This window comes from Myiozetetes cayanensis, unplaced genomic scaffold (genome assembly GCF_022539395.1).
Source record: "Myiozetetes cayanensis isolate MyiCay16 unplaced genomic scaffold, myiCay2020 scf2-11, whole genome shotgun sequence".
In the NCBI taxonomy this organism is placed as follows: Eukaryota; Metazoa; Chordata; class Aves; order Passeriformes; family Tyrannidae; genus Myiozetetes; species Myiozetetes cayanensis.
In genome coordinates, this window is record NW_026087411.1 from 59,399,156 (window position 1) to 59,415,553 (window position 16,398).

Sequence of the window (16,398 nt, forward strand, 5' to 3'; positions counted from 1 at the left end):
TTTATACTGTTGGCTGCAACATGTCTCTGCTAGCTATGCAAGCACTGGTACCCCATATATCACAATTTCCCATGGTACTTTTTAAATTTATTTACAGCATTTCTCATTGTTTATATTATGCATTCTTCTAGGACTATATACACAAAAGCTGTTTACATTTAAAACAAATAATTATCTGCCCAATTCCATGTGAGCTTTTCCCCTACAGGTAAATCGCTATTTTCCACTCAATTCCAAGCCTGGAAATGTTAATTTCTCACTGCTCTGAGGCCTCCAGTTATCAGCTTGATAGCTGATCAAAGAGAGAGACAATCAATTTTATTTTTCTGCTGAAGACATACGTTTGTATCTGATTACCAGCACTAGCTGAATTTAGGTTTGCAGCCAAACAGCCACAGATGGCTCAGAAAATACAGTGTCAGCATCAGAGACCCACAAAATTTTAAAACTGTCTTGATTTGGTATTTTACATTTATTTTTAGTATAAAAACCACTGCATAAATATAATGCTCTCTACAGTTACCCTATAGGAGGTTGTAGACAGGTGGGTGTCAGTCTCATCTCCCATGTACCAAGGTGTAAGACAAGACCCTGTGATTGTAGTGTAATACTATTGTATTTTACTGTGTCCAGTTCTGGGCTCCTCAGCACAAGACAGATGTGGAGTTCCTGGAGTGGGTCCAGCGGAGGGCAGTAAAGATGACGGGGGGACTGGAGCATCTCTCTTGTGAGGAAAGACTGACCGGAGTTGGGCCTGTTCAGCCTCAAGAGGAGATGACTGAGAGAGGACCTCATCCGTGTCTATAGGTATCCGAAGGGAGGGTGTCAAGAGGATGGAGCCAGGCTCTGCTTGGTGGTGCAAGTAATATTACAAGAGGTAACAGGCAGAAACTGATGCAAAAAAGTTACACTTGAACATGAGGAAGAACTTCTTTACTGTGCAAGTGACCAAGCACTGGAACAGACTGCCCAGAGAGGTTCTGGGCAATATCTCACAGGAGATATTCAAAAACCTTCTGGACACAGTCCTGTGCAATGTCCTCTGGGATGACCCTGCCTGAGCAGGGAGGTTGGACTGGATGATCTACTGTGGTCCCTTTTAATCTGACAAATTCTGCGATTCTGTGATAAAATATTCCTAGATATTCTAGTCTTTAGATAAATGCATTTTCAGCTTGTCCTGTGACTTACTATGGGCATGAATGACTCCACAGTAATTTCAGCAAACTATAGTCCCACGGTAATGCAAGGGATCCTTGCCATAAGAACCAGAACCAGTATTTCGCCAGAAATTATTCTAAGGACGGACTATTCAAAAAACCAAAGAAGCCTAAGAAAATATTTTCGTAAAGAGAAAACCCAAACCTAAACCCAAACCAACCAACCAACGAAACCCAACCCAAACCACTCCCAAGTTTCAAGTGGCTGCTGCTTTCCCCCTTGGCCCTCCGTTCCCGCTGTTCCCCGTTGCCGGGCAGGCAGCGGCGGCTCCCGGAACGGCCGTGCCGAGCAGCCGCTTCCCGGGGAGCAGGATGCGGGAGGAGCTTCCGGCGGGGGCGGGAGCAGGAGCAGGGTTGGCGGGCGCCTCTGTCTGCGGCTGACAAAGGGCCCGGCGGGGCCTGGCCGGCCCCATGGCCATCCCCATGGTGCCCATGGAGACGCAGCTGCAGAGCATCTTCGAGGAGGTGGTGGTGAGTCCGTCCCCGGGGGCGCCGCCGCGGGCGCAGCCTTGTGGGTGGGCCCGGGACTCGTCTGGGCCCCTGCGGCCCGCCGGGCACCCCCGCGGGGTGGAGGCATCCCGAAGGAGGTGTAAAGCAGCGGGAAGAGGGGCCACTGGTTCCCCCGGCGCGGTTGGTGCGGTGAAGCCCCGCCGCCCTCCCAGGTCGTGCTCGGCGCTGTTCCAGCGGCGGCCCCGCGGCCCGAGGGATCCGTGAGAGGCAGAGGGGATTTCTCAGGGCTGAAATCGCCCTCCGCTGAGTGTTACAGGAGAGGTGACGCAGAGTTGGACTGGGCATAAAAAGGGGCATAAACGCTAAGTGCACTGCAGAACAAGCACTTTAAAGAGGCGTTTTGAAGGAGACTGTGAGAAGATGAATGTCTTGAGGAGACCTTTCTCTTCAGCCAGCGTAAGGTGTGGACAAATAGTGGAAATACGCTCACACAATGGTGCCTGCCACATGAAGCACAGTTAGCCCAAAGTCCTCTACTCCTCACAGGACATGCCTTCCACCCCTTTTACCAGCTTTGCTCCCTTCTTTGGGTGCATTCAGGGACCTTCACATCCTTCTTAAATTGTGCGCCCCAGAACTGCTCACACTACTCAAGGTGAGGCCACACCAAGGATTGATACGGCAGGATGATCACCTCTTTTGGCCAGCTGGTTAAATACAGTGTTTGCAAACAGCAAGCACTGGGGTTTGCCCTCCTGGCTGCCTGGGCTCCCTGCTGATTCACATTGAGCCAGCTGTCAAACAGCACCCCCAGATCCCTTTCCAAAGGGCTGATCTCCAGCCAATACTTTCCTGATTTATACTTGTGCCCAGCATTATCCTGTCTCAGGTGCAGGATCTGGTACTTTCAAATTTCATGCCACCAATTGCCACTTCCTTTTGTGTGGCCTCTCATCCCTCAGAGGGTCAACACACCTCTCAGTTTACTATCATCAGCAAATTTGCTCATGGTTCATTCAACCCCTGCATCCATATAATTGATAAATGTGTTGAACAGGGCTGACCCTACAATTGAGCCCAGAGGAACACTGCTAGTGACCCGTCACCAGCCAGATGCAGACCCACTCACTGCAATCCTTTGAGCTCTGCCCTCCAGCCAGTTCTTCACCCAGCGTGCTGTGAACCCACTCACTCCACAGTTCAGCAGCTTGTCCAGAAGTATGCTGTGAGAGATGGTACTAAAAGCATTATCCATAAAAAGTATACCCACTGTCTTCCCTTTGTCCTCTAGGCAAGTGACCTTATGATAGAAAGATATTAAATTAGTTAAACGGGACTTCCCCTATATGAACCCAAGTCATTGGGTCATTTAGTCATTGTTTTGTAGAGCACAAAGGAATGGACCACTTGGTAGATGTGGGAACTTCACAGTTGGAAACGCTGGGGTGACAATAGCTGATAAGGTCCTGTGGTGTGATACTCCTAGAAAACCTTTTAAAAAACACCTTTTAACAGTAGCTCACTCTGGGGTTTTCTCTTACAGAAAACAGAAGTAATTGAAGAAGCTTTTCCTGGGTAAGTGTAATATTAGTTTACTTGTGCAAGATTTTCTGCAAAGATGTATTTTTCTACTTGTTTCATTGGGTACTGCTAATAACTGATGTTCTTATTTGCATTAGAATGTTTATGGACACTCCTGAAGATGAGAGAACCAAACTGATCAGCTGCCTGGGAGCTTTTAGACAGTTCTGGAGCAGTCTTTCCCAGGTTAACATTTTATTTGGTGCTTATGTGTACTTTATATGCTTTCGTTTAAATAAAGATACCTCGTCTAGTAGACAGACACTTAAGCTGTAAGGTCTGTGTCCAGTCATTCAGAATCTGCTTTCAGACATTGTGTAGTAAAGAATATAGGAAGACTTTGCAAGACAAAAATTAGTTTTGAGATTTGTAATGTTATATAGTTTTTTCAGCGGAAGTTGGTGTGCAGTGCAAATAAAGATAAACAAATGGAAGTATAACAGTAACAAAATAAACAGATAAAGGTAATTTGTTACAGAATTTCTAGTAGAAGTGAATAAGTAGGCAAAAATTAAAAAAAAAAAAGAAGCTATATATGTATGTTTAAAAATTACCTTTCAAAATCTAGGTGCTTCCAGGCACTGTTCCATCCTTGGAGACCTGGTCAACTTTGTTTTTATTGAATTTATTATGACTTTGAAAAGGGAAGAATAATATAGAACAGTTCTGTCTTACTTTATTATATGCTAACTTATATCTGAAAACCAAAGTTGACTGTAGAAATCAGTGGTTAAGCTAGGAGATGTTTTCTGTGCTGGATACCTGAACAACTTCTGTTGGACAAGTGAACTTCTTCAAAAAAAGATCAAAAGACTTGTAGGAAAAACTATAGGTTGGACAGCTGGATCACTTCCACCAATGCATAGTCTTGTTCTTGTGTTAGTTTCATTTCCTCCATGTAGGATACTACGTGAATTTTGTCATTTGTTTCACTACCTGTAAATACATTCTTTCTCTCCTCTATTGGTTTTTCAGGAGTCCCATGAACAGTGTGTCCAGTGGATTGTAAGATTCATTCATAGCCAACATAGTCCTAAAAGAATTTCTTTTCTTTATGACTGCCTAGCAATGGCAGTAGAAACTGGACTTTTGCCTCCCAGGTAAGTTATGTTGGAATGAATTGATAAGATACATGGAAATTATAATATTGGAGGTATTTTTACAATGACATTGTACAACTAGTTCTGGAAAACGTGCTTATTATATTTCATTTACTCTTGCATTATCTTCTGCTAGGATGGTCTGTGAATCTCTGATAAACTCCGATACACTTGAATGGGAAAGGACTCAGTTGTGGGCATTAACATTTAAATTGATCCGGAAGATTATTGGAGGTGTAGACTACAAGGTATCTTCCACCCATTCCTTTTTCTGTGCTAAAATATGTTACTCTGTAGCTTTGTTTTTATGATTTTATATCAGAGACACCCAGTCTTTCAAAGTCTGCTTTGCTTACAAGAGAAAAAAAATTCAGTGAGACCACTTGTAATGCTTTTTCATAGTGAAGCTTTACCTTAAGAGGTAATTTTGTATTTACAACGTAACTCTTCTTACTCTTTTCTCTATTACTGTGCCATTTCATCCTTTCTCAGTTACAGGCTAAGTAACTCTAATGCAGTTGCAGAAGTGGTATACATATGAAAGTAACACTATCAAGCATTAAGGCTGAAATTTTACCATCTGCTTTAACCCCTCTTGCTACATAGCAGAGGGGTCTGGAAAGCTGAGTCTTTGGCAGAGTACAACTCCAGCAGAAGGAGTAGGAAACCACGCATGTCTTGCAGAGAATCACCTCATCAGCGTTGTTGATTGTGTTAGAGCAAAATAAACTACAAAATAAAATGCAACGTAGTGCTCTGGTCACCCTGCACAAGGCACTGTAGGTTGGATGTCTCTGGATCTGCATGAAAATATCAACAGTTACTTTCTCATCTGGGGTATCCTGAGATTGAGACATTCCAAAGCAGTTTTAGGTTGTTAGTGTTCAAATTCTCAGCAGCCATTTCTCTTCTGAAACTTAGCAACAAAGAGCTAATTCTGTCAAAATATTGTCTGACCATACTGATTGTGTAATCTTTCTGCCAGAAATAAAGAATATCTGGGGATGTTAATTTTATGTGCTTTCTTTCAGGGTGTGCGAGACCTGTTGAAAGTGATCCTAGAGAAAATCTTAACAATTCCCAACACTGTGAGCTCAGCTGTTGTACAGCAGCTTTTAGCAGCAAGAGAGGTAACTGTCTGAACACTGTATCACTACAGAGGACGATGGGCCTCATTCTGTTGTTACTAGTGAGTTTGTAATGGGTGGGATGGCTCTGAGTATTGGTACATTTCATAAGGAAAGCGTCATTGTGCCCTTATTCTTTACTGTAAATGCATTTTATGCAGGAAACAAAGCAATTTTTGTAAATACTGTAAATAGGCATTGAAAGCCTAGCAGCAGAATAAGGCCCAATGTTTGATGTGCTTAAGGTGAAATGTGTGGGATTTAATACTGAGATTAGTTTCTTTATTTTTTTTTTCTTAATGAATAAAAATAGTAATTGTTATCAGTACTTTGTAGGCAGACATAGGGGCATGGTTTTACTTAGGTTTAGACAGTCTAACTTAGGCTTGTACAATTAAATATAAGTTTTAGACTAGAGTAGTACTACCAGAATACAACTTAAGAAAAAGTATTTTAATTCTTTTGTCTGTTTTAATGGACTATCTCATATTAGTAGGCAGACTACACTTTCATTTACCTTATCCAGAGTCTTTTACACTGATTTATTTTTTCATTTATAGGTGGTAGCCTACATTTTGGAAAGAAATGCATGTTTGTTACCTGCCTACTTTGCAGTTACAGAAATCAGAAAGCTATATCCCGAAGGAAAACTTCCCCATTGGGTAATGATACGATACAAAATAATGTAATCTGGAGTTTTGTTGCACACAAACCAAAATTACTTTTGTTTTTTTCAAAACAGGGTTTACGTGAAGAATTAAAATCTTATATTCAACAGTAAGCTCTTTGTTTAGTCATATAAATTAAGTTACAGGCTTGATGTGATTGCAGCAGCAGCTCTCTGTGTTTAAATTCAGTGATACAAAAATATTTGGTGCCATGAAAATGGTAATTGTTTAAAAAAAAAGTAATAATGATCCAGTTTTTAATTTTGCATTCTGGTAAAATAAACAGATGTATTATGAACAGAAATTGTAGCTTGTCTTAAATTATCTGTTACTAAGTGTTATGCATTGAAATAATATAGTTTGCATAGGAGAAGCAATTCTTTATATAAACTCTTACTTGAGTGCAAGTTGAGAAGAGTGCTTCCTGCACCTTCTTTCTAGTCACATTTTTTCTTTTGTGATGTTAGGTTCTGAATGATTTTTCTGACTTGTTGAAATGTGTAGGAAGCTAGTTGTTTTAGTAGATTCCTTTATTTTTAGTAAAATGTGTAAAGTATTGCATTTTGAGTACTCCTTATCATTATCTGGAACTTAAATCCTTGTTTTTTCCTCCTTTTCTCACCCAGTTACTAGGTAATTTAGTATCAGATTTTGTGGATACCTTCAGACCTACAGCAAGGATAAATTCCATTTGTGGTAAGAGAATGACTTAATGAATGACTTTAAAATAAATTATTTATTTTGAACTATTTTGTTTCTTATAACTTTTGGTCACATACATCGTCTAAGTCATACGATTCAGATCTTTTGTTTCATGAAGTGTCTTTACTCTTGTCAGTTCTCAGGCTTGGTTCCCTTCAGTTTTTGCTTTGAAGGGGAAAATTCGTATTGATGAGATCAAAATAATTTTTGCTACAACCTGGTAATGGAAGTCTTAACCACTAAGTGCTAACCACCTGTTACACGGTCATATATTTTCCAAGTACTGTAGACGTTAAGAAAACTGTAGGTTTTCTATGCTCAGGGATTTTGATTTAATACATATCCACTGGTGTGTTAGTCATGGAGTGTTTTCTGACTTCAACTTCCATTGCAGCTTTTGTAGCTGCTCAGCCCTCTCTCTGTTTTTGCAGGCTTCTGTGTCAACATTTCCTTGCTCATATGAGTACTGGTTCTACTTTTCTGTGAAAGAAATGCTAAGCTTCATTTATTGTTAGAAATCTGCTGATCAAAATTTGCTAGTTTCATTGTGATGCTTGCTTCATTTTCTGCAGAAGATAGAAATGTCTTATGTTTGCTTTGAGAATTAAGGAGTTTAATAACAGCTGCCCTTCTTTCTTGGATTTTACTGCAGCTGAGCTTATTCAGTGTAGAGATTAAGAATGTAAATTCATCTGTAATGTTTCAAAGCATTTTGTTTCAGAAGCTTGTAGTTATTCTTGTATTGAAAGTGTGGCATAGCTTTTATTTATATGGCTCATGGGGATCACACACAATTTTCCCCAAGCATTGTGTAAATGAATTGTATAGATGTGGTTGAAGGGAAAAAATAAATATTTATTTGCTTTTTGTTTTATCTGGTAATAGTATGACCAGTTTGGATAATAGAAGTCTTGGAATTTGAACTGTCAGAAGTCAAAATTGAGGCACCTAAATTTAGATGCTGATATACAGGTGTGCTTGGGGCCTATGAAATAAATCCCAGGTGTCTAATCTACACTGACTAACAAGTGTAAATTTAGCTTACAGAACACTCTTCATGTGTGATCAGCTGAATCACGTTGGTCTGAATTGACTAGATTTCCACTGAGTGCAATTGGAATGCACACCCTTGCATTTGACTAGTTTGCTGAACAGAATCTTGCCCACAGGAGGAATTAAGGGAAATTGTAAGACTAGATTATATAATTAGATTTAAAATGCCATTTTCTTTGTGGAAAACATCAGTGTACCAAAATCAAATCCCTAGGTCAAGCAATGGTAAGGGAACAGTCTTCTGGTAACTTAAAAAGGTACTTTTAGATTGATATTTGCAAAAATATTTATTTTTAAGGTACCTAATCTGAATAAATGGGGATTTTACTCCTTAGGTATTTTATTAGTTGAAATTTCATTAGGAAAGTAAAATCAGCCTGAAGCAATCCTATGGTCAAAAGCTTTAAGCAGTGCAAATTTAAGGAGAGCATAAAAATGTCTGAGGCCAGTTTTTACATCAAGATGATTAGGGAATAGGCCAGTTTCATTGGTTTAGAATTTATGTTTGTTTGCATTTAGGTCGCTGTAGTCTCCTTCCTGTGGTAAATAACTCAGGTGCCATGTGTAACTCATGGAAGCTGGATCCTACAACCCTTCGTTTTCCTTTGAAAGGTCTCTTACCGTATGATAAGGTATGCCTTATTAAACTTCTTAAACATGTTATATTGGAAAAGTAGTTAAGCAGTGGCTGTGGGAAAGAGAAGAGGATGGTAATTTCATCTTTTCTGTGCTCTTTGTTATTCCATTGGAAAGATAATTTTACAATTCAAACTTATATTTAAATTAGCTTATTTAAACCTAAAACTCTGAGTGTGAAATAGTGGTGTACTGAAAGAACTTAAAAACGGTAAAGGATCAGGACAGAAATCCACATTGTCCAGCATCCAATTCCCTGTATCCTGTCTAGGGAAGGATATATAGTGTCTCTATTAACATATATAGTGTTCATAATCTACGGCAATTATAATTTTGTGTGTTTCCTGAGACAGATGTGGTTTCTGTGTATTTAGTAAACCTTCATTTTCCAAGTATTTGTTTAGACTCTTCTTGAGCCCCTTTGAGCTTTTAGCATCCTCAACATTCCTTTGACAAGGAGTGCCACATTGCAACTTCAGGTTGCTTGAGGAATCAGCTCCTTCCGTTTGTTTCGAACCCAGCTTCAGATAATGTTTTTCTTTAAAGTTATTCAGCTATTGGAAGATGCAGTGAGCGGTTGTTCCACATCTGATTTCTTCACACTACGCATGACTTTTATGCATTTTGGTCATGTGCTTCCTCAGTTGTCTTACCTTGTTTCCTTTGAATTCAAGGCTGTTCCGTCCTTTTATTGGATGAACAATGTACTTCTATTTGGTCCTCATAAAATCTGACAGTTCTAAGGGCTGTGATTATTTCCTCCTTTCAGTTATCAGAGACCAAGACAATTTGCCAGCTAATACATATCTGCATAAATTAAACATTCATTCTTACATTGTTTAATTCAGTTAAATGTAAACTCAGTATTAAACATAACTTTAAGGCAATTTGTGTTTGTATGTGATTGCTTGTTTCTATTTCAAGGATCTGTTTGAGCCACAGACTGCTTTGTTGAGATATGTGCTGGAACAACCGTATTCAAGGGATATGGTCTGCAATATGCTAGGTCTGAATAAGCAGGTACTGTACTGTGCTGTAACATGATTTAATTCTGCATAGAATCTGCACTATTCTTTTTCTCTTTTCTTTGCTATAGCTAACTAAGCAAAACAGTTTAGGTACAGAGAGTGATTTTTTTTTAATTTATTTTTATTTTTTTATGAGATCATATTAGGTTAATTGGACCTGTTATTCCTATCATTTGTATATTGCTTTACGAATGTTAAATTGAAAAATAGAGATTTAAAATATGATTTTTTTTTTGCATTGCTTTTTTTTCCTATAAGGCCAGCCTCAAGTACACCTTTGACAGACAGTAGGAGACTGGTTATTGTTCATTAATTTTTAAAGCATTGTTGTACTCTGTTATATTGGCATGTTATAGTACTAGAGTAGTTGAAAAGCTGGGTTTTGTTTTGTTAACATTTTTTCTTTTTATACCTTAGAATGGGAGGGCTTAGTCTGACTTGGGGACCCTTGAGGCTGGCCTCATAGTCACTGTTTTGTCTTTTCTTTTTTTCTTCCTTTATTTTTGTTCTGTCCTGTCTTGTCCTGCCCATCCTCCAATGCTCTAGACCTTGAACATTGCTCAGGTATGTTCACAACCTTACTGTTGTATTGTGACTAACGATACGCTGGCCGCTTTGTAGCCACTGATTCCAGTTAGAGAATACATGTACAGGCAGGGCTTGAAATTGGCAGGACTATTAGTCAAGGGCAGATTCTCACTACAAATCTCTAGAGATATGAGAGATGTAGCATAAAGTCAGTGGTCCTCTGATCCTAAAATTTTCATTGGAATGGACTGTTACTATTTCTCCAGTTATAACTTTTTGCTTGGCTGGAATTTTCAGATGAGGAGAGATCCTTACTTCAAAATTTCTTTCTTTAAGCAGGTGGCAAAACAACCACTGGACTTAATTGTAAAATTATAAAGCTGTAAATGCATAATTTAAAAAAAAAAAGGTTTACTAGTGGAATTTTCTTATCATTAGGAAACCTCTGTAAAAAACTTACCAATAGGCAATTATAATATTCCCCAAGCTAGGTGAAAGAAAAGTAGTGCAGAATACTGCACGAAAAATAGTTCCTTAAAATTTTGACTACTTGTTTAAATAAATAAACACCTGAGCAAATCAACCAAGTGGACTTCTGCTTGAAATTTGAAATTATGGATATTATATTTACAGTATATTTACATTACACTAAAAATTCCCACACCTACTTTAAAAAATAAGATTTATAAAATAGCGTTGCTGTTTGCAATACTATAGTGAAGGTTGTGTCAGTGTTTCCATTTAAGAAACTTCTTTCAGATTTGTAACTTGACTATAAAATTTACATGGTCCTGAAACCTTGTGTATATTTCCCATTGTGAGTGAAGTACACCAGTACTTTTTCTGAACTGGGACAATGTTTTTGAATGAGCAGATTCCTACATCTTGGCAAACAGTACTCCGTGTTGTATATGACAATCTTTTGTATTTGAGACTTAAAGCAGCTGAAATGTTAAACCTTGGAAATGAGCTGCTAGGTTTCCTGTTTAAACAAATAGTATTTGTGTGTCTATTTCTGTGTCTGCATTGACTTAATAAACCAAACTATTCCTCTATCCATCTTGTAGCTAGTAAATTATACAAGATCTAGACAAAAAATATGTTGAACCCATTTTATTCTTTTAACTGTGAGTGGTCTGTGCTTTCAGGTCAAAAAACATTTATGTTAAAAATGCTGGGTTTTAACTTCTACTTTACCATATTAAACTATACTCCTTAAAATTTGTTTACTAGTATAGGAATTCCTACACAAAGTTTCATCCTGGCGTGAATTTTTATGGCCAAGGAACAAATGTGAAGAATGTAGCTTATAAAGGAAATGCTGACAGAACGTGAACTATAGCTGTGCTGCTGCAATTACACCAGCATAAAGATGTTTTGAGCTGTTGAAAATTTGTGAGTTGAAAATATGTGAGTTAAAAATACAAATATAGAGGTGAATGGTATAGTGGTATAGATCAAGAAATATATTCCGTTTAAACGTTAGTATACTCTGCTTGAAACTGTGGAGAACATTGAAATTTACTCTCTTTTGGGTACAAGTTAACTTCATGTTATAGCTGAATTTGTTAATGTAGCCACCTGACAGAAATAGTAGCATGCTTTTCAGAAGTCATGTAACTATATCAATGCTTTCAGTAAAATGGCTAATAATTTTGTGCTTTATTGTTAGAGAAATAACCTCCAGAAATGAACTGAACTGTTGCTATAATAGAAATGCAAATAGTGCCACGTTTGTTTCAAAGTAAATACAGAAACACTTCAAAGCAATGATCATTATTTATTTATGATCATTAATTATTTATGTGAAGTTGCTTGTATGCCCTGTCAACTATTTACACAGATCCAGTTGCAGGATTGGAGCCTTCATTTGAATCTTTTGGCATCACAATCTAGGTATGGTTCAGCCAGATTTGTCCTAGTTCTCAAATATTCCTGAAGATGAACAACAAAATTTTGTGGTTCAGTCTTAACTAAGCAGATCGGTGTTAGAAAACTGTTCATTCAAGCCATCTCTTGTTGTGTAAAAAACATACAAATCCAGCTGTCCTGTTAACCTTGCAGGGAAAAAAATGAAGGTAAAATTTTATATGTTTATAGATTTACGTGTTCCTTTGAGGATTCTAAGTTTTCTTGAGGGATGAGGTTTTCTAATACCCTTATCAGTTGTCTGGCTTTAAGTCCAGATGTAATAATACAGACTTCAAAATGTGTCTTCTCTTGGTTCCTGGGGACTTGGAGTTTTTGCTACTGTGTACTTCTGTGTGGGGTAGTACATACTCTTGTATACCTGTTTGAATTAGTCTATAGGAAATAGAGGTTTAAATTGTATTTTATCATGTCTGCTTTCATGGTTTGCAGTTGGACTCGATCTTAAGGGTCCAAATGATTCTACGATTCTGTGTCAATTTATATTCTGCTACTAGCTGGGGTGTTACTCCTGATTCTTAGTTACCTTTTAAATAAGTTTTTTGAACTATGTAACTATGTTTCTTTGAAAATTATTAATGGTTCAAAGTGTCTTAGTGGACTGATACCAAACTGAGATTTAGTTTAGGGATCCTACAGTTGGTTCTTAAAATGAAATTTAAGTAATGTCTTAAGGACATGAAATCACTTTTGGTGTTTTCATTTATATCTTTACTTTCTCTGTATGTACAGACTTACATGAAGAATAAAAAGCCATTCTAACTTGCATTACTGCAGTTACAATCTTATTGCAGTCCTCTAAAGAGCCACAAGCTTTGTTACTTTGATTTCTCTGGTTTGGGGAATATTTGAAAGAGAAGGTAATTTTCAAGTGTCTTGTTTCTGTAATGTTATGCAAAGTTTTAATTAGCAGCAATTGTATTAAATGATTTTGCTCTTTAAATAATATAATTGGTTGGCCACCTTTTAAACCAGCAATGGTGATCTGCAGCTTTGGGTAGGAAATTATCTATGCCATACTCTGTTTGGGTGAATGTGTAGTTGTATTCTCTGCTGGCTACAAACTAGGATAATTAGCTTGGAAAGCTGTTGTTTATTTCATGTCTGTGCATGCATTGTGAAAGGAGTGACAGAATGCAATATTCAAAAACTGACTTTCCTTTCACTTTTATTTTTAAAATAGCCGGGATCTTACTATCCAATATTACCCATGTTAACATGGCAAAGTACTTAATTTAAGGGGTGTGATTATCTCTTATATATTTCCAATTATTATTTTGATATATTTCTGATTGTAGGGGTGTACATTGAGAACACTCAAGTCCAAGTTTCTTGTTGAAACTTAGTCTGTTTTTTGATGAGGAAAACTTGAGGATGGCTACCCAACTTGGTAGAAATAGAATCAGGCATAATACAAAGAATAAGCTTTAAGGTTTTGTGGTTTTGTAGCATGCGGTCGTGGAAAAGAGAAGCGTGGGAGTAGTTCTGTCTTGTATTAACTACTTCAGGCATTCTGAATTGGACTTTTGGAGACACCATTTATCCATTTACTGTTGTAGGGATCTTGGTCTCTGTGGTTTGGTCTTCTGAACACATTTCTTAAGTATAGTAAATGTTTGTTTAAAATATTCAAATATTCAAAAAATTATCATAACTGTCAGCCAGCCTTACTGACTTCTTAAAATACTTTTCTTTTAGGAAACACTTCTAATGCTAACCCTGCGCCTGCAAACACCACCCCATCCAAAAAAAAAAAAAAAAAAAAGTCCAAACTCACATAAGAACAACAAATCACCATCCAATAGAAGCTTTAATCCACTTAAAGTACCATCACTACTTCCATCATCAGAGGGCTAGTCTCTAAAAATCAAAGTGTTGTGGTAGCTGTTTTTCCCCCCACTGTATTTCTTTATGGTTTAATAATGTTTTCAGTTAGGTTATTTGTCAGATTTTTAAATGTTTTTTTCAGGGCAAAATGGAGAATATGTGTTTGTGTAACCAAATTATAAAAATTTGAATTATGTTCTCTTCAGGAGAAAAGCTTAGTGATTTTGAATGCTATATTTTTCATATGCAATCCAAAACTGTGTTTGGGGGGGTTTTGTTGCTTGTTTTTGTTTTACTTAAGCCATACCATAACATGAATTCCTATATATTTATGAGGGTAATCAGCTCTCACCTGTATTTTTATTCATCTCAGTATATACAGAGATGTTCTTTCAGTTCTGAGCAATTAATAAAACAAGGACCCAATCCTGCAAATTCCTGTGCAGCACAGTATTTTATTTCTGAGCATTCTAAAACTATAGATACAAAATCTGTGAAAAAATGTATATTCACTGAAAATACAGAAAAAAAAGTCCCAGAAAATTAAATTAATGAAGATAGAACATGAAGTACTGCTATATTTCTTACTGAAGATTGTTCTTAAAGCAATAAAAGTATGATTTTCAGAATAAAAGATTGAATTAATTTTTTTAGTTTTCTGGCTCTTAAACTTTTCCCAATCTTACAATTATTCAGAATAGTGAAAATTCCTGCTGGAAATTCTGGCTCTCTTTTTAACAGTAATATTTTTCCTATTGTATTCTTTGAATAACTTTATTCTAAATTCATACAGCCTAACATGGTTAGGCTTTTGGACATTAACCCAGTGCTTAGAAAACTATTAAATTTCAAGCCCTGTACATAGTAGTTTTGCATGCTGGATTATAAACTAGTCTTTAGTGTTGTCTGTTGCACCCTGCTCTGCTTCATAATTAGTTGCTTTGGGAGGGGGAAAAAAAAATGGGACTACAAAAGATTCAAAGTATTCTGACCTGATGGTGATAACACTGCTCTGTGTAAACCTGTATCATGGTTGGTCTGTGATAGTGACATGGCATTCTGGGAAAAAAGGTATAATTGATGCTTTCTGTTCTAGTTAGAGGTTTGTGTTAAGCATGCTTCAAGAAAGCACAGCTGGAATTGTAGCTTTCTGCACTTTTGAGCTGGCGAAGAGCATGCAACAGGGGATGCTGTTCACTGTATTTTGACAACTTTTCAAATTCTTGCATTCTGTCTTTAATTGAAGAGAATCTTTTTTTTTTCCAAAGCAAAAGACTACCATCAATGAAGGTAGAACAAGCATCTCCTTTCAGCATCTCTCTTTATTAGTTAAAAGGTTTTTTTTAGGCTGCCTGGCTAGTAAGTCAAAGAACTCATCTAAGGCATCCCTAAAATGTTTTATTAGTATTTGAGTGATATTTTAAAGACTTGTTTACAAACACCTGTTTGCCTCTAGAAACGGATACTGCATTTTCATGTTTAGAGTTTGAGCAGCTCAGCTCCTTTTCTTTTGTATCATTAAAGTAATAGTTTTTTTCTTTAAGGCTGCATTATGTTACAGGCATCAGGCCAAAGAAATGAATAAATATATGTGACCGTTCTGGAATACAGATTGCATTGAAACAAACAGGTTAGATTATTTCCAAAGTGCTAGCACTTTCTAAAATAAGTTTAGTTCCCATTAAGTTTTTGTCCTTGGCAATAGTACATTATATGGGTGTAATAATACAAATGCAGAGTAATAATAAAAGGTTGTTGCATTAAATAACTTGTAACATGTGACGTTATGTTTGATGGGCTTCAACTGAAGATCTAATCTGAATGCAAAATCACAGGTATTGTGGGGGCCTTCTTTTACATACATCTGTATTAATGTGTATCTGAATATGTAGTGCATTCCTTATCTGATAATTACTAGAAGTCATCAGAGTTGGTGTGTATCTTTAATTGTTTCTGGGTTTGTGTAGCTCAGTGTGAAGGCTGTGGTTGTCAAACATCCAAAGAGCTCATCACTATGAGATGTAATTTCTATTCATAGTATGTAGAACATACCACTGATTTATTTTCAATCCTTTTTGATGCTGTCTTGTAACTTGTGGTGTTGTGTCAATAGGACAGCATCTAATTATAGGGGTAATGACCAGATGTTAATTCTACTGCTAGTTGTAGTCTATAAGTGAGCCCAAAATGAGACTGAAAAAGAGAATAGTTATTAAATGCCTGCATCAGGTATTGGGATGTTTCCTCTGGTAGTATAGTTGATACATCTTTTTCTTTGTGGTGAGCCCTACTTTTGAAAAGAAGGAAGAAAAAAACCCTAACATAAAAATCCAAAACCAACAAAAGAAATCCCACCAACGTGTTAAAAGACTTTGTTTTCTTTGAATGCAAGATCAAAGAAATAACATTCTGGTTGAGTTTGTTGAAAAAAATCAACAAAATCCCCAGATGTTATCTATGCATTGATGAGCTGTACTTTGGAACTGAGTAGGGAATTGTGTAATGTATGATAAAATGTAAAAGTCATTGTGACCTGTAACGTAGTGCAG

General features: G+C 37.2%; 1 protein-coding gene across 2 annotated transcripts in view; it reads left to right on the forward strand.

The window, feature by feature from the left end:
• The first annotated feature begins 1,549 nt into the window (after positions 1–1,549).
• Positions 1,550–16,398, forward strand: part of MED23 (mediator complex subunit 23) — a 36,294-nt gene continuing 21,445 nt past the window's right edge. The window contains exons 1-11 of one of the 2 annotated variants that reach the window (XM_050316662.1): positions 1,550–1,691; positions 3,214–3,245; positions 3,350–3,437; positions 4,227–4,351; positions 4,488–4,599; positions 5,383–5,481; positions 6,039–6,140; positions 6,773–6,842; positions 8,421–8,533; positions 9,462–9,557; positions 10,112–10,129. In XM_050316662.1, the coding sequence (XP_050172619.1) occupies positions 1,632–1,691; positions 3,214–3,245; positions 3,350–3,437; positions 4,227–4,351; positions 4,488–4,599; positions 5,383–5,481; positions 6,039–6,140; positions 6,773–6,842; positions 8,421–8,533; positions 9,462–9,557; positions 10,112–10,129 (915 nt within the window). In that variant the 5' untranslated portion in view covers positions 1,550–1,631. The remainder of the gene's footprint in view (positions 1,692–3,213; positions 3,246–3,349; positions 3,438–4,226; positions 4,352–4,487; positions 4,600–5,382; positions 5,482–6,038; positions 6,141–6,772; positions 6,843–8,420; positions 8,534–9,461; positions 9,558–10,111; positions 10,130–16,398) is intronic. The other variant, XM_050316663.1, reaches the window with a different exon arrangement.